General features: G+C 37.0%; 1 protein-coding gene across 1 annotated transcript in view; it reads left to right on the forward strand.

Moving 5' to 3' along the window:
* Positions 1–4,446: 4,446 nt before the first annotated feature.
* LMBRD1 (LMBR1 domain containing 1) overlaps positions 4,447–22,645 on the forward strand; it is a 203,214-nt gene continuing 185,015 nt past the window's right edge. The window contains exons 1-3 of the mRNA XM_036767004.1: positions 4,447–4,745; positions 10,605–10,781; positions 20,820–20,880. Coding sequence (XP_036622899.1) covers positions 4,668–4,745; positions 10,605–10,781; positions 20,820–20,880 — 316 coding nt within the window. The 5' untranslated portion in view covers positions 4,447–4,667. The remainder of the gene's footprint in view (positions 4,746–10,604; positions 10,782–20,819; positions 20,881–22,645) is intronic.

Here is a 22,645-nt window from a genome sequence, read left to right on the forward strand (position 1 = left end):
CACGTTGGATGATTGTGATTTATTTGCTCTTCTTTTCTTCAAAAGAAACTGGATTTGGGAGCTTGACTGGAATCCCTTTTCTCTCTAGAAGACTGGTTATAGGAGCTCTTTCTCCTCTTTGCTGCCGTCTCTGGAACAGAATAGTTTTCTGGGGGAAATATTTGGATAGGTAGGTTTTTCCTCCCTCAGGAACCCAATTCTGATCTCTCTTCTGTCCATGCCCAGCTCATTGATCTTTTGAAAATTTGTCTGCTCCTTTTTGTTAGCCTGGGAGTTCTGGGGTGCCATTCAACTATAAAACAGACATAGTTCAAAATAATCACCTGGAATCTTTTGACTCAATAATTCATCTTCAGGCTGGTGCCAGTAGGAAAACAAATAGCTGGTCCAAGGATGCTGCCCACACACCATAAATGAGTTACAAAAACCTTCCTTTTGACCTTTAACACTCTTCACAATCTAGCTTCAGACTACCTTTCCTGACTTATTGCAAATTACTCTTCACATAGCCTACCTTCTGGCCAAACTAAACTATTTGCTGAATCCCAAATATTCCATTTCCTATCTGGGTGACTTTACCCATATTTGGAATATACTCCTTCCTTACCTCTACTTCCTCAAAATCTCTAGCTTTCCTCAAAGCTAAAGTCAAATGCTACCTACTTCCAGAAGCCTATGCTGATACTTCCAGTTGCTAGTGCGCCTTCCCAGAGAAATTACTTTGTGTCTACTTTGTACATATTTTGTACTTAATTTTATGTTTATCTATTCTTTACTATTTCATTTTTGTTTCTATATCCCTCTGTGCCTAGAACAGGTCCTGGAAAATAGTTGAGGCATATATATTTGTTAAATGCTAAATGAGATGTAATCAATTTTCTAAATGTGGTATTTTAATGAGGATGTCCACCTCAAAGGGTGAACAAAGGCTTTCTTTAACTTCATCTATCCAGAATAGGTCCTGTTGTTCATATCCTCTATATGTAGAATTTTGTAAATAATCTTAGGACGATAAAATGCATCAACATTTATCTCTTCTGGTGAGTTTTCCCTCATTTATTTTCACTGTAATCACTGTACATGACATCTCTGCCTCTAGAGCATGGTATTTATTTGAACTCATTTGCAACTTACATTTTTTTCTCCATGGATACAGGCTGTCAACCATCTGGGTTATAAATCTATAAATCTATTATAGAATATTAAGGCTAGAAGAGAACTTTGAAGTTATCTAAGCCAACTATCACTTTGCAGATGAAACTGTGGCCCAGTATAGTTAAGTGACTAGCCTAAGAAGATACTGCTAGGATCAGAACCTAGTTCCATTAAACCATGATAGGTACCATCAAACCTTGAAAATAAATGACCAAAGAGTCATAGAGGTTATGTAACCACTGTTAACTCTGAAAAATACCAAAGTGCTCACAGAGGTAATCCAATTGGATATTAGATATTAGATAATATTAAATAATGGCGATGCCTCCTTCCTCTTAAATTGAAACAAGATTTATATTGAGAGACTATTATCTGTGTTATCTAATATTCTCCTAAACTACCTACTACAGAGCTCTGTACATAGTTTTTTCCTTTGGAAAAATATATTTAAAAGAAATTTTTATTGCTTTAATTTTTACATAATCAAAATTTCTCCCAGGATCTTTCCTCCTAACTCTTGAAAATAGTCATCTCTTATAACAAAGATTATTTTTTTTAAAAAAAAAGAAAAAGAGGACGAAGATTAAAAACCATCAAAATTGATTAAATATTGAAATGTCTAAAAATATACATAATGTTCTATGCCTTTATTGCAAAGGAGTTGGAGTGAGGATGATTTCTCATACCTCTTCTTTGGGACCATGCCTGTTCTTCGCAATTTTGCAACAATATATTTTTTAAAAAATAAATTTTTATTAGTATCTTTTATTTTTATATTAACAGAATCCTGCCAGTATCCGGCCCCCTCCCATCTTCCAGAGAGCCATCTTATATAAGAAATAAAAATTTTTAAGAAAGAAAAAGAGATAAGATGAAAAAAATCAGAGAAGCCTATAAAGATATTGAAAAAAAGTCTGAAAATATATGCGTTGTACCAACTGGTAGACTACTTCCCCCTTTAAAGGAATGAGGTGACAGTCTTTTAATTTCTCTTTTTGGAGCCATGCTTGTTCTTTGTAATTCTGCAGCATTAACTTTTGATTGTTTTGTGATGCCTGTTCTTTCTATTTGCATTGTTGTTTTCATTTTGCTTTCTTTGCTCCCTTTAGTTCACTCAGCCTCGGTTAAGGTAAGTCAGCATTTTTATGCTTCTCTGTATTTATCATATTAGTCAATTCTTGCAGAACATATTCCATTACATTCATATGACACATTTTATTTAGCTATTCCCCAATTGAGGGGCATCCATAGATTTCCGGTTATTTGCTAACTAAAAAAAGTACTGCTATAAATATTTTGGTGGATATGGAGATTTTCTTCTTATCAGTGACTACTTTGGGATTATACTGCTACTAAAGAAATCTCTGGGTCAAAGCTTATGAACAGTTTATTCACTTTATTTGCATAATTCCAAATGGTATCCCAGAATGGTTGTGTTGATTCACAGCTTTACCATCAATGTACTAGCGTGGCTGTTTTCTTTTAATCCCCCCAACATTGACTATTCACTGATTTGTCATATTTGTCAATATGCTGAGTGTGAAATAAAATCTTAAGGTTGCTTTAATGTGCATTTTGCTTATTACTAATGATTTGGAGTATTCTTTAATACAAATACTAATAGTTCACAGTTCTTCTGAGAATTGTTTCTTCATATCCTTTGACCACTTATATTGGAGAATTGCTTTTAGTCTTATGTTTCTTTTAATTGTGTATATATTTTAGATACCAAATCCTTATCTGAGAAATTTGATACAAATTTTTACCTATTCAAGTGTTTTACTTCTTAACTTAGATGCATTATTTTTGTGTATGAAAAATCTTCTATTTCATCTGATCAAAATTATTTAACTTTTGCTTCTCTATCTCTTGTTTTGTCAAGAATATGTCTATACCTAGCTGTGAAAGGTATATCTATTTTAAATTTACTTTGGAATGCAGCATAATATATTAGTCTAAAACCAAAACTAATAATATTGCCAGACTGCCTTTTAGTTTCCCCAACAGTGTTTATCCAATGGAAAGTCATTTTCTAAGTAATTTATATTTTGGGATATATTGAACATTGAATCATTGAGTTTCTGCATTTCTAAATCTCCCTCATCTAGTCTGTTCCATTGATCTACTTATCTTTTTTAACCATTAGCAAGTGGTTTTGATGGCTGTTGCTTTATATAGTTTGAGGAATGGAAGTGCTAATCTCCCCTTAATTCCTACCTTTTTCAATTATTTCCCTTGATATTCTAGATCTTTTGTTTCTCCAAATGAATTTTATCATTTTATCAAATTCTTTAAAGGACCCTTTTATAGTTTGATTGGTATATCATTAATACTGTAAATCAACCTTCACTATATTCATGTACCATAATTTGTTTAGCCATTCTCCAATGAATGGGTACCTACTTTGTTTCTAAATCATTAGAATTGGAATGCACTTCCAAAAAGTACTGATACAAATATTCTGGTACATATGGGTACTTTCTTCTTATTAATGATCTCTTTTGGGAATTAGTATGGTAGTGGAAAGTATCTAATTTTCAACCTGAATATCTGTCTATGAGATCAAGTAGAATAAACACAAACTAGATAACTCTTCGGGCCATTTTGTTCAGCAACTCAGTCTTTACTGAAAAAGTATCCAAGCGACTTAACCTTTCAGTGAGGCTCTAGTTTTCTCATCTGTAAAGTGAGGCTATACTAGGTCATCTCTAAGGCCATTTTCAGTTCTCACATTAAACGATTCTAAATTCTTCTACTGATACCACCGAAATACAATTGTTTTAACAGCAAGGGATTGGTTGACAGAATAAGTTTTGGGAAAATTGTGAGATCATGTGAAAGGTATTTAATCTCTCTAAGTTTCGATTTGCTCACTTGTAAAATGCATAGAATAATATTTAATTATCTGTGTCACAGGGCAGTTGAAAGGAAAACAGTAAATTTTAAAGTGTTTGTATAGTGATTAGTATAATTGGACACTGAGGATATATATATATTTTTCTTTATTCCCGGAGCGACTGAAGTTTACTAGTAAAAATTTGCTGGGAATTCCAGGTCCCATCTTATCCAATTCCTGGGGTGCTGCTGTCTTGGCTTCCCTAGTCCATCAGACTCATTTGGTTTGGGGTGTGTATCCTCCTAGACGCTAGGGAACTTCAATCTCAAAAAAAAAAGACCAGCTGAGGGCCCCAGACTCGCAGCATCACTAGACACCAGCTGGGGGCGAACGTGGGGCAGGGAGGGGGAGGAGGCTGGGTTATGACATCACCCGCGTCAGCAGCCACAGAGTCCAACCTCCTCCCTCCTCCCACCCCACCTTACACTTCGTCCTACAAGACTCGTCAGGCTACGGTCGGCAGGGGACGCTAGTGGGCTGGTTTCCTTGGCGACCGGTGGCCCCGCCCCCTTTGCCCCTTTAACCTTTAGGCAGCGCAAGCTGCGCGTCCCAGGCCACTCGCTCGTTTCTTCGCCGGGCGCCCTGTACTCCCGGGATTTCCCGGCCGGAAGCGAAAATGGCGGCGGTGGAGGGGAGCGGGTCCGCCTCCACGGAGCTGGTGATCGGCTGGTGGATCTTCGGGCTGCTCTTACTGGTAGGAGGAGGAGGAGGAGGCGCCGCCGCCTGTCATCGTCGTCGCTGCTGTTGTGGCTGTGGAGAGAGGAGGAGCCGGCCCCAGAGCCGGCCCCTCTCCGCCGAAAATAAAGGCTCCCTTGCCCCGGCCGGCGGGGGGACGGGACGGGCCGGACCGGACGGGACGGGACCCAGGAAAGCAGGCCTCCACACGCCCCGACTCCGGCCCGGCCTCACCTCTTCCTTTCCCACGCGTGGGAGTGGGGGCACTGTGGGTGTTTTTGTGGACTCCTTTCCGGCCCCTCCCTCTTTTCCCGGTCGGGGTCAGGGAGGAGCCTGAGGCGGGAGGGGGAGCAGGAATCGGGGCTGTCCCTGGGCTGTCGAATTGGGGGACGTGTGGCGGCCCCCCCTGTATGGAGAAACTAACGCGGTGGAGATGGGAGGCCTCCCGAGCTGGGGGTGGGAGGATATATTTGTGCTCGGACTGGGGATCCTGGAAATCTTCGGAAGGCAGATTTAGAAGAGACGTGTGGGGCAGGGTCTTTTTGCCCCCTACCTGCTTACCCTTCGCCCCCACGCGCCCCTCCACTGCCCACGCCCCGAGTTCAGGAAGGCTGCTTCCCATTGTACGTTTCTGGTCCTCGTGACGTGGGCTGCTGGTTCGGACTTCCTGTGTCAGGCACCCATTCTTCCTATGGACCCCCTTCCCAAAATAAATGTTTTTAAGTGCATAAAATACACAGGATTACAAAGGAAACAAATTGAAGTACAGCTATCAAGATTTTTAAAAGAATCACAAACTACTCCAAAAGCCTCTGAATATAGTTAGATCTGTTAGAGATCTTAGGAAATCATCTCGTTAAGTGGTGCCAAACTTGACTTAGAAAACCTCAAATTAACATTATATTGTTTTGTGGTGTTTTTTTTTTTGGTCAAATATTTTCCAGTTACATTTTAATCTGATTCAGCCCCACTCAGTAAGGTTGCAGGCACTTCTGTCCAGGGACATAACTTTCCTTAGTGGTTTAGCACAGTGCCTGAAGCATAATAGGTGCTTAATTGATTATTTCTCTGGGCTTGGGTTTTCACATCTATAAAATGACATGCTTAGCATACCTGGCCTCTGATGCCCCTTAGCCTGTAACCTTGTGGAATTCACTTAATTCACTTTGACTCAGGTTATCAATCTGTAAAATGAGAGGGTTCGACTCGTTGCCTCTTGCAGCTTTTAAGTCTATTAACATTAAAGTAAAAAAAAACATTTAAGTGCTTTCTGTATGCCAGGCCCTGTGGTTGACACTGAGGATACAAAGGACAAAAAAGAAACATCCCCTGCTCCTAAGGAGTATACTTTCTATGGGGTTTTTCTAGATCATAGATTCTGAACCTCTTTTTTTGTGTCATTGATCACCCTGGCAGTATGGAGAAACCTATGGATCCCTTCTTAGAATAATGTTTTTAAATTCATAAAATATAACAGAATTATAAAGGAAACTATATTATAGTGAAGTTATCAAAATATTAAAACATTCATGAACCCCACATTAAGAACTCCAGCGTTATGATCCTGTGACTCATTTTCCTGTGAAAATGCACATCCTTAGACATTTTCTCTTGCACTTTCATCCCCTTCCTTGTTGCTATTGCTTTAGTCTCCTAGTCAACTTGGCCCACTTTTGTCAGGATGTCTAAGCTGTAGTTTCGAGTAAAGACTTGAGGTTTTTTTTTTGCTAGGTGATTACTCTGTACTTTCCATGATGGAGTCTGGAATTAATGCAGTTTGATTCAGCTAGTAAATAGGTTTAGGTCAGTGCTGTAGCAGAAAGCCTTCAAAGAAAATAATTTTGACAGGTTGAGGGATTAGAAGAAAAAAGTCAGGTCATCGCTGGCATAGTCCTCGGTGACATTAGAGTTGCAGTTATAAATCAGCCTTCAAATACTGGGTTCTAGGCCTCTGGAGAGAAGAAAAAGAAATATAGAGCATGGTCCCTCTAGGACTAGAAATATAGTAGGGAAGACAAGATTTACCACGAAGCATATCCGAGAATAAGTGCTGAACTGAATAGGTAGTAGAAAAAGGAGTCAGTATTGGCATAGTTGGCAAGGGCTTCAAGGAAGAAGTGAATCTTAAAGGTTGGATTTGAATTGGTGTAGAGGAAGGACACAGGAACCAGGGTGAAATGGAATGTGTTTTGGGATAGTAAATAGACTTGCAAGATTTGGGTAGGCTATTGGTGAGCAGTGGTAAATAGGGTGGAATGTAAGATAGCTGAGATGATATGTAGCCAGTCTTTGAAAGGCAGGATATTTTGAACTTGATGTTATATGCAAGTAGAAGGGCATTTTAAACTGAAGAAGGATAATGGTGCGATAGAAGTGGTGTTTTTTAGACTGACTTCTTTAGCAGCAACATAGTCACAGTAATTTGAGGGAGGTTTTAATCAATTTAGAACAATACTATTTGGCACTAAATGCTTATGAAGTAAATGCTTATAAATGTGGTACCAACAAGCGGTCTTCCTGTCTTTTCTCAAAGACATTCAGTGAGGGGGGAACCCATTACCACCTGAGGAAGCCCATTATGCTTTGGGATAGCTCTTAATATTAGAGAAGTTTCTTTATATCAGGCCTAATCTGTTCTTCTGCAGCTTTTATACCTATTCTTTTTAGTTCTGCCCTTTGGGGACAAAGCAGAGCAAAACTAATCCTTTCTGGGCAACTAGATGGCCCAGGGGATAGAGCAGTAGCCTGGAGTCAGGATGACCAGAGTTTGAATCCAACCTTAGTCACTTAATAGCTGTGTGATTCTAGGCAAGTCACTTAACCTCTCTTTGCCTCGTTTCCTCATCTGAAAAATGAAAATAATAATAGTACCTACCTCACAGGGTCATTGCTTAGCACAGTTCCTAGCACATAAGTGCTATATAACCATTAGACTTGTCTGAAAATATTTTGTCTTTTTGTATTTTAAATTATCACCTCTCTGTCAGGAGGTGAGGGGTTATATTTCATCTTCATTCTATTGAACCTCTTTCTAAGAAATTCTAGTATGCAATATAGTCTCCATTTGTTGCAGGATTTATTTTATACTTTTATGCAGCATTGATTTCACAAGATTTTATACCTTTTTATTCATCATGACATCACATTTTTATCATATTGGATATTATGTGTACCTTTGACAAATAAACTTTTTTTGTTAACCAAATCTAGCCTTGATTATAACCCAGAAGTTTTCAGTGAGGTTTAAATTACATGAGTTCCCAGGCCACTGGATAATGTTTTCCTCTATTTCTTCAGTAAATTTCTTAACTTTATGTAACATGTGGCCTGGACGTGATTGAAGATCATGTTGTAATATTATATCTCCATTTGGGAATTTTTGTAATTCTTTGAGTCTCATCAGTAGAAATTGCCTTTTTCAAACTTTTAATACTTTGTGTTTTCTTACCCATGACAAATTTTTTTTTGTTTTTTATTGTCTTCCCACTATTTTTCCAACTTTAAGGTGCCTATAGTGCATTGTAGAGCAATCAGTAACAACCCCTCTAGGTGCCATGTGATTTATTCAGCTGTTTCAGAGTAATGTTTTCCTAGTTCTTGGTGTTTTTTAAATTTGCTTTTGACCTCACTTTTCTTTGTACTTTGGTGTGTTTGGTTCCTTTTCATTTTTTTTTAATGAATAAAAATTATTTTCTTCCCAAGTCAGTAAGCGTTTTTTAAGCATCTACAGTGTGCTGTAAGTGATCAACAGAGTTAAGTGTTGGCAGAGAAGTTGAGAAGAATGAAGACTAAGAAAAGGCCATTGAATCTGGAGATTAAAAGACATCGATAACTTTGGAGGGAGCAGTTTTCGTGAAATGATGAGGTTGGAAGCTGAATTGTAAGAAGTTAGGAAGAGTGAGAGGAGAGAAAGTGGAGATACCTCTTACAGACAGCCTTTTCAGGCAGTTTAGTCACAAAGGGTGAAAGTGAGAATGATATTGAAGATGGAAAAAGGATCAAATGTTTTTTGGAGATTGCAAGAGGACAGTGTAGAGTTGAACTGGTTCACCAAGGGGTCAAGATGAAGAGGGGAGAGAGACTAGTACAGAGGAGATAGCCTGGGACCCAAGGGATTAGAGGTGATAAGTGTCGATGAAGAGTAGGGTTAGGTAAGGTCAGAGGGAGATGTGGAAAGCTAATAGATTATGGTCAGATAAGGGGGAATTAAGTGCATTTTTGGATGATGGCAAGAATGGGGCACGACTGTGGGCTGAAGTGTTGTAGAAAAACAAGGTGCTGTGCAAAAATGACATTGATACTCTAGGCCTTTAACAGAATTTTGATAAGTAGAAAAGTAGGGGAGAGAGCATTTTGTGGAGCATTAAGGGGAGGAACAGTATGAGTTAACTCTTAGAGTGGATTAGTTTGGAGTTTTTTTGCAAATGACTAGTAGAAGATATTGCACTCACTAGTTTGGTTCTGAATTGCCTTTCTAGCCTTGTATGAAGCAGTAGAATTCGGAGTTTTTCCTATAGATGATAAGGAGTCATTTTGTATATGGTTAGAGGAGTGATATGATCAGAATTGTGTTTTCAAAAGATTAATCAGGCAGCAGTGTCCATGATGGATTGGACTGAAGAAAAGTGAAGTCAAGGAGATAATTAGGAGACTATTGTGGTAGTCAAAGCATGAGATTATAAGGGCCCAAACTGGGGTGGTAGTGGTAAGAGTAGAAAGGAAGGAGATAAGTGGAAGAGATACAACTTTATGAAAATGTGGCTTGGTCTTAATCTTGAAAGACTGAAAAAAGGAAGTGCTCTGAATAGACATAGATTGTCAGGAAGAAGAACTTTATTTTTTTTTTGTTCTATTTTTTTTTTTAGAGGTTGTTGAGATGGGTGGAATAAAGATAGCTGAGGCCATGGAATTTTTGATTTTCAGAATCACAGGTTTGATTTGTTTCTGAAGGTGACTTTATTAATACTACAATTTTAGGCTAATGTTCTCATTTATGTCATTGGGACATGAATGGCTAAATGGCATAAAAACCCCATGGATCAAGTAAAGGTCCCAAACATTTATTGTCTTGGAGAGAGATAGAGATGGAGGCTAGTCTTGAGGAGGAAAGCTGTGCTGCACCTGCCTGGGAAGGTAAAGTTAATGATTGTTGGCGATTTAACAAGGGAGCTTGGGACAGAGTGAACTCTGTATTTATAACATTCCTTTATAGAATTTTTAGAGACCTGAAGTCAGTGTATAACGTGTTTATATCATAGTCATGTTTCTAGTATGCCTCCCTCTGACAGATTACCCAGATCTGTGTCCAGGGTTCATTAAGATCTAATGTGTTTTAATGTGTTAATTGCATGTGGTTATCTGTAATTTTCAGCTGTACTTTTTAACCTCTCTCTGTCAGCAATATTCAAGTAGTATTCGGTTTCTGATGTCAGTATCTGATTTTCCACTAGTAAGTATCTTTCTAGGATAGAGCAACAACTAATTAGCACCCTTAGGTTAGTGACATAAGGCAAAGAAATTTTCTAACTCGCTGTGACAGCAATATTGTGTGAATCCATTAGGTATTGAATTGTGCTCATATGTTAGATTTTAATACTTAGTAGCTACTTTTTAAGCATTTTGATTGGGATTGTGCTACATTCATAAAATAGGTTGGGTAATTTCTTGTGATACTAGGCAGAGTTAAGGGGGCACCATGCCAGTAATAGTTTTTTTCACCCATCTCTAAATGCATTTGTCTTCACTCATGTTACAAATCCTTAGTTACTCTCTGGTTACATGGAGTGGTGCTTTTCACAAAGTTTCATAATAATGTTATCTGTGTATCTTTGGAAGCCTGCTTATTGTAGTAACACTACTTTTTTTTTTTTAATTTTAGGCCATTTTGGCATTCTGCTGGGTGTATGTTCGGAAATACCAAAGTCAACGAGAAAGTGAAGTTGTCTCCACCATAACAGCAATTTTTTCCCTGGCAATTGCACTCATCACATCAGCACTTCTACCAGTGGACATTTTTTTGGTTTCTTATATGAAAAATCAAAATGGTACATTTAAGGTAATATACCACTTAGCAGTTTCAACCCCTCTCCTGCCTCCCTGCCCAACAGATACTTAGAAAAATTTAAGTGGGTTAAACATTTTAGTAGCTGATTCAAATTTTTGGTTTTTGTTTCTGTTTTGGAATGTTTCAGGCAACTAAGAGTCTAGATATTAGATTTCGTTTGGTTAATTTCCAGGAACTTTTATCATTCTTATTCCAATTCCAAATGATATATTTTCTCATCGGAAAATATTTTAAGGACTCCTGTTAGGCTTATTATCCAGCTTTCTCCAAACTTCGGGACTTTTAAGGTAAAATTGGAGGACTTAATCCTTTAACAGTGGTAAATGTTGATTTGGTTTGTCTGTTTGTTAGAGGATAAAGTATTTAAGATCGGAGTTTTATTTTATCGGTTTTTTTGGAGGGGGGAGGCAATCAGGGTTAAACGATTTATGTAGGGCAGCTAGTAAGTAGCTGAGGCTGGATTTGAACTCAGGTCCTTTTGATTCCAGGCCTGGTGTTCTATCCACTGAACCACCTACCTGCCCCCTAAGATCGGAGTTTTAGATTCAGACTCTGTGCTGGAATCTTTTCAGGACATCATGGTATTAGGAAAAAGCCCTACACTGATAATAAAGAAACTTGAGTTCTAGTGATGTGGCATGGGAAAGTTGCTTCGTCTTTACCTTAATATCTGTTAAATGAGAATTTTGAACTAGATGGTTTCTAAGATCTTCTAAAGCTCAAACATTCTATAAATCTATTGTAAGAATTTCAGAAATACAGAAATCAGAATTGACTTTCCAAAATCTAAAGATGAATTTGAAGTTGTTGACTATTATTTTGTTTTGCTAGAATCCAAAAAACTGGTTTCCCATTTAAGAATATATGTTGTTATTGTTAGTGACGTCTTATCATCTCAGGCAGCTAGATGGCACAGTGGATAGAGCACAGGACTTTGAGACAGGAATACCAGAATTTACGTTTGGCTTCAGACACATATCAACTGTGTGACCCTAAGCAAGTAAGTTAATCTCTGTTTGTTTCAGTTTCCTCTTCTGTAACCTGAAAGTAACATAAAACAAAAGAGTAAGTTCCAGTCAAAAAGATTAAACTCTAAGTTTGAGCTAATGAAAAGCAACAATACAGATAATAGTAACAGTAACTAGTGAAGATAATAATAGCACCTACTTCTCAGGGTTGTTATGAGGATCAAATGAGATCATAGTTGTAAAAGCACTTAGCATGGGCCCTGGAACATTGTAAGTGTTATATAAAAGTTAGCTATTATTATCATCTGTGTTGTTACTTTTCATTAGCTCAGATTTAGCATTCAGTCCTTTCGACTGGAACTTTCTCTTTTGTTTTAGGTTACTGGTGATGCAGTATTTTCAGTGGTTTCATTCATTTATCAGTTAGTTGTCTTCTAATCCTTATTGCTTAGCAAGAATAGAAAGTATACCTTTCCTGTTCATTCTTCAAACGTTTTAGTCCTAGGATAATTGGAATGAATGAATAAATCAAACAAAACATTTATTAAGTGCTTACTGTATGCAGAGCACTGCATTAAGTGCTGGGGATACAAATAAAAAAGTAAGATAGTCCTTGCTCTCCAGGAAGAAGAGACACTGAGAATTGAAGGAGGGTGTCATCTACAGGTCAGATGAAAATTTCCCATGGTCCTTAGTGTGCAGTGTTAAAGCGTATAGCAATACTGCTTCTTTAACATCATTTCTACTGATAAAATATCAATGTGTGGTGTTGAATCATTTGACAGAGCCAAGAACTTTGGTGAAGAGCACTTTATCATTTAAAAATGTGAAATAGTCCTTTCTGAGAAATAGTTCTATCAGTTTAGGACCAAGTTATAAATAAACTTAAAAAGCAGTGAGAATGTTTAATTCCTTGTAAACTTTGTACATTTCTAGGGTAGGAGGATTTGGCAGCTTCAGAGTGTTAAAAGTTTTCTTCCTATTTTTAAACAGGATAGTATACTTCTTGAACATACAATACATTATTCAGTTTCTAAGATTTTTTTCTCGCCTGGTCTGGATTACATGTAAAAGATTCTGCTGTGTTTAGATAAGTGATCTAAATATTGAGCTTTTATAGCAGCTTAATTTTTTTTTTCAGTATAGTAACGGATATAGCTTTAATGCTTATTTATTCAGGAATAGAGTCTTACTGTATCAATTATATCTTGACTCCAAAGATGTCTACCTACCAGGTTGTCTTGTTACCTGGCTCATGGTGCTTAATGTTTTTGGCACAGTTCACCAGAAATTATCACAGTATACTTTATACTTCTTGCATGAGTGTTTCATAATTTATGACCATTGTGTCTTGTAAAGAAATCCACAGGGTCATTGGGTATGAGTATATGCCTAGGCTCTCTTTAGTTTTTTTACTGCCATATGTGGGTACCAACCTTTCAGCTCAGGCTCATTCTTTTCTGGACAGGATTGTGGGTGATGGAAGGCTGTTTATGGCCAGTACTATTGCTAAATAGTCTCAGTTCCTCCTGAGCCTTTCCAAAGGATGCTTCACAACTTTTCTTCAGATTCCCCATAAGCCCCAGTTTAGCTTTTCCAAACTGGAACCAATAATAAATGTTTCCCATCCTATTCTTATTTTTCTTTCTTTGCAAATCATGTAGTATTGTTTGGCTCCTAAAGACTTAGAATAGCTCCTATATCCAAAGTTGTTGAGCCCTGGCTTATGTCTTCTTCAAGATTTATGATCTGACAGATTTCTTCATTTTGAATTTTCCAAAAAGAATATTTTTTATAAAGCTAATTCTTTTAGATTAGCCAATTTGCTTATTTAATTCAGTAAGCATTTATTTAGTACCTATTTTCTTACATTGAGATGCCATGTCATGGATGTCAGCAGGCCTCTCACTATATAACCCATAAGGAACTTTGCAGAAAAACATAACCAAAAGATGTCATCAGGAAAATGTATGAAAGGAAAGCAAGATGTGCTGGTTATATGCTGAGGGATGACAGTAGATTACTTCAGCTCCATGATGTCAGGAGAAAGTGAAGGAGGTCTCTACCATCTCAGGTGGTCCTCCTGTGGCAAGTGTAGGGAAGGACAAGAGTCACATAGGATGGGTATTGATGAGTTATGAGCTACATTGGAGGAAATGTCAAAGTCAATAAGATCACACAGATCCATTTTTCATGCTTCAAGATAGAGAGTTGAAAGAGGCCGTAGAAGTCATTTTGTTCTCAGTTTTTCAAGTGAGAAAACTGAGACCCAGAAAGATTAAGTGACATGTCCAGAGTCATACAGGCATTAAGTAGTGGAGCTAGAGTTTAAATGCATACTTCTAATCACAAACCCAGAACTTGTTCTACTATACCTTTTTGCCTTGTTCTAGGAAGAATTTTTTCAACATCTGTCTCACAGAGCCTTACTAAATTCTTCTCAGTTGTACACTTAAGTAAACAAAAGAAATTTTAGATTTGGCGGTTGTTGAGAATGTGACCAACAGCTGTGAAATTAGCCACAACAGAGTAAAACAGAGCAGGCAGTAATAAGTTTTAATGTAGCCTAGCTTTTTCACATAGGTTGGATGTATAAGTAGACCTTGAAGGCTTTCATTCTCCAAATTTTCATATATATGTATATGCATACATACATACATATATTTATATATGTATGTATGTGTGTGTATACACACACATTGTTTTAAAAAGGAAGATGGACTTGCTTTATGCGACTTAATTTTGTGTGTGATGCTATAGATCTGGCAATCCCTTCATATAAAGGTCGGAGGAAAGTGTACCAAGACACTTTGCTGATAATCTGGCATGGCTTGGGTTTGTCATCACTGCTTTTCCTCTTCTGTTGGTCCTCGGGTTATTCTCCTTGGTTGCTTCTGTCTTCATTAAATGGTGGAGGCATTGAGAAAGAGAAAGTATATATCTTTAGGTGGCTGGTGCAGTGTACTGCTGGAGAGCAGTTTACATTATTAATTTTCTTTCCTCCCTTTATGATATGGCATTTTCAAGGATTTATTATTTCCTGCTATAAGCAGGCATCTAAAACACAATAGATCCTCTATGCAGCTAAAGTATAAATTTAGGCAGTAATATATCTAGAGCAACATGGATAGATACTAATCAGTTTTAAATGTTAGGAAGGGATAGAGACTGGACTTATGATTTCATTAGTATAAGAAGCTACTGGAAAAGCAAATACTCCCTCTACCAATGTAGATAGGCCCCTTCTCTATAACATTTTGTCTTAGGTAGCTATCTAGAACACTGAAAAATTAGATTAAGTGACTTTCCTGGGGGTCACACAGTCAGTATGCATTAGAAAGAGCCAGTATGGCTTCAGAAAGGGCCAAGGAACAGTTGATACAGTGTTTGCTGCCTGACAACTCCAATAGGAATGCCAAGAGCAGAACAGAGATCTGTACACAACATTTGTACATGTGACAAAGGCTTTTGATGCTGTCAGTTTTGAGGGCTTATGGAAAATTATGTCAAATTTGGTTGCCTGAAGAAATTCATCAGTATTGTACATAAATTTCATGATGGCATGCTTTCGGTTCTGGATAGTGGACGATGCTCTTGCAACTTTCCCAGTCAAGCAGTGAAGTGAAAGAAGGCTGTGTGCTTGCTCCTCTTCTTCTTAGTGTGATGTTTTCATCCGTGTTGTCAAGTGCCTTCATTGCAGATAAATATAGCATCAATGTGAGCTACCTCACTGATGGTAAATTCTTCAACTTGAAAAGGCTACAAGCCAAGACCAAAGTGGAGGGAGTGTTGGTGCATGATTTTTTTGTGTGCATATGATTGTGCACTGAATCCAGCTTCTGAAGCTGAGATGCAACAAAGTATGGATCAATTCTCTGTTGCTTGTGCTAATTTTTGGCCTAACAGTTAACACCAAGAAAACATAGGTACTTCATCAGCCAGCCCCATACCATCTGTATGTGGAGCCATTGGTTACAGCAAATAGAGAAGTTTTGAATGCTGTGAATAAGTTCACTTACCTTGGCAGTATACTTTCTAGATATGTACATGTTGATAATGAGGTTGATGTAGGCATTGCCAGAGCTAGCTTAGTGTTTGGAGGGTCCGAAGGAAAGTGTGGAAGAGAACTGAAGGTCTACAGAGCTGTTGTGCTGACCTCATTGTTGTATGCCTGTGAAACTTGGACAGTATACCTGCTCCATGATAGGAAACTGAATTGCTTCCATTTGAATTCTCTTAGGAAGATTCTAAAGATCACCTAGAAAGGTAAGATAGCAGTCCTTTCTTGAACTAAACTGCCAAGCATTCAAACTCTATCCCAGAGAGCATAGCTCCGATGGGCTGGCTATGTTGTTTGAATGCCAAATGTATGCTTGCCAGAAAGACTATTTTATGGATAACTCAGACTGGGCGAGCACTCACATGGTGATCAGAAGAAGTGATACAAGGACATTTTCAAGGTCTCTATTAAGAACTTTGGAATTGATTGTGTGAAATGGGAGACACTGGCACAGTACTGCCCAGCATGGTGTGCCCTCATTAGAGAAGGTGCTGTGCTGTATGAGCAAAGCAGAATTGAAGTGGCTCAAAAGAAATGTGAGATGCTCAAATTTAGAGAACCCACCCCAAACGTTCACATGGACTATTTGTGCCCAACCTATGGTAAAGCATTCTGAGCTCTTACTGGTTTGATCAGCCACAGTCGGACGAATCATAACATGACTCTAATATAGTGATGTTGTCTTGGTTCACTTAGAGAACAGAGGACAACTGGAGGCCAGACTTAAACGTAGGTCTCCTTGGCTTCAAGGCCAGCTCTATCCACTGTTATACTACCTCTCAGGAAAAATTAGGAAACTAAATTTAAAAGCCTCTTTCATGATTCCTAGAAAATGAACAAATCTCTTATTTTAGACTACACATCAAATGAGAATAAAACATCTTAATAAGTAAAACTGAGAAGTCAAAACCAGTTTAGTACTTTGGTCGCTAAAAAATTTAGTGTCTAAAGTCTTTTTAGATTTTAAAGATCTAAGATCTTTTTCTTCATAACCCATTGCTAGTCATTCTTTAGTCTTAAAAACTTTAGAATTTCCTTATCACCACCTGATCCCCTCCTGTTTTCACCAACAATCTTCTTTGTCCCTTTCTCTCCAGAATTCTCTCTCCTGCTTTTTGCTTTCTGGTTCTTTCTATTCTATGCCAATCCTTGAACCTCTCATATAACTCTTTGGTTGCTGAAGATCTCTGCTTGACTCCAGACTTCATTGGATACTACTTTGGGAACTAGTGGTTTATAAAACATATCAAAGCCTTAACATTCTTTAGTATGTAAGAAAAAAGGCTGTTTCATGAGCTAAGCTCTTTTGACAGTAAGTACATCAAACACCTTGGAGGAAAGGCTATGTATAAATGCCAAGTAATCTAATCATGCTTGAGTGATGTTGTATATGTTGTACATAGTTGTGCTTTCAAAATAGTAACAGTTTATGTGATGAGATTTGGGAAATTAAAGTACATTGCAGGGAGACTCAACAAATTTGCTTTAGATCTTAGGAGCTAGCCCCCAAATTTAAAAGCCAAATGAATTTAAATAAATAAGCCACAATAAAAACTGCTTTCACATTTTGACCTTAAAAAAAGAAAAAAAGAAATATACCGCTGAGAAAGTGGGCAGAGGAGCTTGGGAATTCACTGCCAAGCTACAGCCTAATCCAAAACCTAATCTCACAAAAGCTGGAGGGTTTTTGTTTTCTTCACTGGGGAAAATTCTCTTCATTCCCAAACTTTAATAAGAGGAAGACTGGGAGGACCCGGATAAGAAAGAAAGAAGTAGGCCCTAGGTGATTCGCTCACTTGTTGCTGTGGAATAAATAATTCTGTGGGTTTTTTTCTGTAGAGGGGGGCAGGATTTGTGATTGTTTTTGGAACTCAAGCAGACTCACTTTGAAAAGCTGGTCAGATTATAGCATCTGTTTGCCTTGCTTTTGGCAGCAAGAGATGGAGGAGACAGAGCCAAGTAGTCCCACCTGGTTGGTACCATTGATAGATGGAGACATCTTCTGTTCCTAGGAGCAAACACAAGCCAATATGATTCCTTAAGTGTTCAATAATAATTCTACTATATAAAATTCAATATAAAATTCTTTCTTTTACATATTATCATCAAATGGTTACTGTCTCAAATTTTAGGTACCAGTGAGGGAATTTTAAATCATCTTGGTGACCTAACACCAAAATATTGTCTATGGCTACACTAAAAGAGATTATTGTTACTTTTTTTAAATGTGTCTGGACAAAAACTGTTAATTTATTAATTTAAGAGTGTCATATATTTTCTGGTCTTCTAAGGTCAAATCTTATTTTCAAATTTAATCTTAATTATTTAGTTTACCGTAAGTAATCAAAAAGGATAAGTGGTGATATAACAGTCTGACAAAGTAAAAATTGTGTCCCCTAAGATGTGGTTGTTTAAAAATGAAATAAAAAAAAAAACCAAACCGCTTATCCTTTCACTAACCTTGGATGAGGGATAAAAGAGGTGAAACATGTATACTCTTCAAATTTTCATTTTCTTTTATTATATATGAAGTCATTAGATTAATAGGGGATTGACAACTCCAAAGGACTCACGTTGGAGAATGCTATCTACATCCAGAGAAAGAACTATGAAGTATGAATGCAGATTGAGGCACACTTTATGCTCTCCTTTTTCTCCCCCCTTTTTTTTTCTCTCTTTTGTATTTGTTTTTGGGTTGTGTTTCTTTTTTGGTTCTGTTTCTTCTTTCTCATGACTCATTCCATTGGTCATAATTCTTCTCCCAACTTGACTAGTGTGTAAATTAATTCAATGCGAGGTTATACATGGAAGTTATATGGGATTCCATGCCGTCTTGGGGAGGGAGGGGGTGAGGGAGGGAAGAAAATCTGGAACTCAAAATTATGTAGAACCGTGTGTTGCAAACTAAAAATAAAAATAAAAAATAAAAATAAAAAAAAAGATTAATAGGGGATTGGTGTAGCAATTTAGAAAAACATCAGATTTTTCATTCTACTTGTCGTTTTGAGGTTTTTTAGGTAATAAGAAATATTTTGGAGGTTTCATTTGGTAGTAATCCTGATAGATAGTTCCTAAAACATTTAAAAAACATTGAACTGTTGATGCTACTGCTTTAAAACCAATATAAAGGATATTTTATTTTATTTTATTGTCCTTAATAATATTTTATGTTTTTCTAATTACATGTAAAGATAGGTTTCAACATTCATTTTTGTAAAATTTTGAGTTCCATATTTTTTTCCCTCCCTCCCTTTTCTCCTTCCTCCCCAAGACTCCAAGCAATCTGATATAGGTTGTACATGTATGATCATGTTAAACATATTTTCACATTAGTCATGTTGTTGAAAGAAGAATCAGAACAAAAGGGAAAACAATGGGAAAGTAAAGACAGAAAACAAACAAAAAAATGAAAATAGTCTGCTTCAAGTCTGCATTCAGGGACCATAGTTCTTTCTCTGGATGTGGTTAGCATTTTCCATCATGAGTCTTTTGGAATTGTCTTGGATTATTGTATTGCTGAGAAGAGTGAAATCTGCCGTAGTTAATCTTTGCGCGGTGTTGCTGTGTTTTCCTGTGTTCTGCTCATTTCACTCAGCATCAATTCTTAAGTCTTTCCAGGTTTTTCTGAAATCCACCTGCTCATCATTACTTACAGAACAATAGTATTCCATTACATTCATATACCACAACTTGTTCAGCCATTCCCCAATTCATAGGCGTCCCCTCAATTTCCAGTTTTTGGCTACCACAAAAAGAATTGCTGTAAATATTTTTGTACATATGGGTCCTTTTCCCTTTTTTATGATCTCTTTGGGATACCTACCTTTGGGATACCCTGGATCAAAGGGTATACAGTTTTATAGCCCTTTGGGCACAGTTCCAAATGGTTGGATTAGTTCACAACTTCACCAACAATGTGCCAGTGTTCCAATTTTCCCACATCTCCAACATTTATCATTTTCCTGTTCTGTCATATTAGCCAATCTGATAGGTGTGAGGTAGTACCTCATAATTGTATTGATAAGCATTTCTCTAATCAGTAGTGATTTAGAGCACTTTTTCATTTGACTTTATTTCTCTGAGCCTTAGTTTTTTCATTTCCACAGTGAGAACAATATTTGCCTTGATTATCTCACTGAGTTGTTGTGAAGATCAGATGTTATTATCTAATAATAAAAGGCCTTTGAAAATTTTGGGACATGTACTTAAGATAATAATTTAATAGGAATAATTATTAATGCCATAATATTTGAAATTAGCTAAAGTTTCTGATTTTCTTTCAAATATTTAATACATCTTGGTGTGAGGAATTTTAAAAGACTCTGCCACACAGGTTTGTATGTTTACGAAAATTCCTTAAATTGGGATTCCTTTTGACTGTAAATGTTTCTTTCTCTGTAAAGGTACACATTTTTGGATGAATTAGAATGGTATTTAAATGATATGCAAGCTCTATAGCCTGTTTATTGATTGTTATGATATTAGTGAAGTTTTAGTCAGATGTTAGGTTTATTTTTTTCTTGAGAGGTGTTACTTTCCATAGGAGAAAGAGCCCTGGACTAGGAATTGGAAGACAAAGGTTCTTGTTTCAGCTCTTTTTGACCTTGGGCAAGTGATTTAGTCTTTATGGATATTGTTTTCTTACCTGTAAAATCAGGGGTTTGAATTAGATTAAGGTTAAGGTTCTCTTCAGCATTGGTATAATTTTGCAGTAGCCAAGCTGAAAAAATATACATTTGAATTAGTCACATTTTTAAAAGTTCAAAGTGTAAAAGGAGAATATGGATAATGAATGAATTAAAAGGTCAAAACAACTGACTTTTTTTTTCTTATAGGTTCATTTGTTCCCCTTTAATGTATGTAACACTACACTGAAAACAGTTCCAGTTTGTAAATGTTCATGGAAAATTATTTAACTATCCATAAAAACATAATCTTAAATTTTGATATGCAAATAATGTTGATTAACTAAACATTTCTGCTATTTTCTTTTCTTATTAGGACTGGGCTAACAGTAATGTTAGTAAACAAATTGAGGACACTGTATTATATGGATATTACAGTAAGTAACTTTTAGTGTTTTATTTACTATTTTTACTATTCTGTGTCTAAGAAGATTCAAGTTTTTGACTTTTGAATCTTCTAATAATTATTATCTTGTTCAATCTAAGGCAATTTTTTAATTTTATTTTTAAAATTTATTTATTTAATTTATTTAATATATTTAGTTTTCAGCATCGATTTTCACAAGAGTTTGAATTACAAATTTTCTCCCCATTTCTACCCTCCCCCCATTCCAAGATGGCGTATATTCTGGTTGCCCTGTTCCCCAGTCAGCCCTCCCTTCTGTCACCCCACTTCCCCCCACCCCCTTTTCCCTTCCTTTCTTGTAGGGCAAGATAAATTTCTATGCCCCATTGCTTGTGTATCTTATTTCCTAGTTGCATGAAAAAACTTTTTTGTTTGTTTTTGAACATCTGTTTTTAAAACTTTGAGTTCCAAATTCTCTCCCCTCTTCCCTTCCCACCCACTCTCCCTAAGAAAGCAAGCAATTCAACATAGGCCACATGCATATCATTGTGTAAAACCCTTCCATAATACTCATGTTGTGAAAGACTAACTATATTTTGCTCCTTCCTAACCTGTCCCCCTTTATTGAATTTTCTCCCTTGACCCTGTCCCTTTTCAAAAGTGTTTGTTTTTGATTACCTCCTCCCCCTAACTGCCCTCCCTTCTATCATCCCCCCTTTTTAAATCTTCTTTCTCCTTCTTCCCTGTGGCGTAAGACACCCAATTGAGTATGCATGGTATTCCCTCCTCAGGTCAAATCCGATGAGAGCAAAATTCACTCATTTCCCCCTCACCTGCCTCCTCTTCCCTTCCTACAGAACTGCTTTTTCTTGCCACTTTTGTGTGAGATAATTTATCCCATTCTATCTCTCCCTTTCTCCCTGTCTCAATATATTCCTCTCTCATCCCTTAATTTGATTTTTTTTTTAGATATCATCCCTTCATATTCAACTCACCCTGTGCCCTCTGTCTATATATATACACATACAAATATACGTACACACACACACGTGTGTGTGTGTGTATGTGTGTGTGTGTGTGTGTGTATATATATATATATATAGATATATATATATAGATATATATAGATATATAGATATGCATATTCCCTTCAAGTCTCAGGAATCATATACATCATCTTTCCATGTAGGAGTGTAAACAAAACAGTTCAACTTTAGTAAGTCCCTTGTGATTTCTTTTTCTTGTTTACCTTTTCATGCTTCTCTTGATTGTTGTGTTTGAAAGTCAGATTTTTCTATTCAGCTCTGGTCTTGTCACTGAGGAAGTTTGAAAGTCTTCTATTTTATTGAAATTCCATATTTTGCCTTGGAGCATGATACTCAGTTTTCCTGGGTAGGTAATTCTTGGTTTTAATCCTAGCTCCATTGACCTCCGGGATATTGTATTCCAAGCCCTTTGATCCCTTATTGTAGAAGCTGCTAGATCTTGTGTTATTCTGATTGTGTTTCCACAATACTCAAATTTTTTCTTTCTTGCTGCTTGCAGTATTTTCTCCTTGATCTGGGAGCTCTGGAATTTGGTGACAATATTCCTAGGAGTTTTCTTTTTGGGATCTATTTGAGGAGGTGATCTGTGTATTCTTTCAATTTCTATTTTACCCTCTGGCTCTAGAATATCAGGGCAGTTCTCCTTGATAATTTCTTGAAAGATGATATCTAGGCTCTTTTTTTGATCATGGCTTTCAGGTAGTCCAATAATTTTTTAATTATCTCACCTGGATCTATTTTCCCGGTCAG

This window comes from Trichosurus vulpecula, chromosome 7 (assembly GCF_011100635.1).
Source record: "Trichosurus vulpecula isolate mTriVul1 chromosome 7, mTriVul1.pri, whole genome shotgun sequence".
Classification (NCBI taxonomy): domain Eukaryota; kingdom Metazoa; phylum Chordata; class Mammalia; order Diprotodontia; family Phalangeridae; genus Trichosurus; species Trichosurus vulpecula.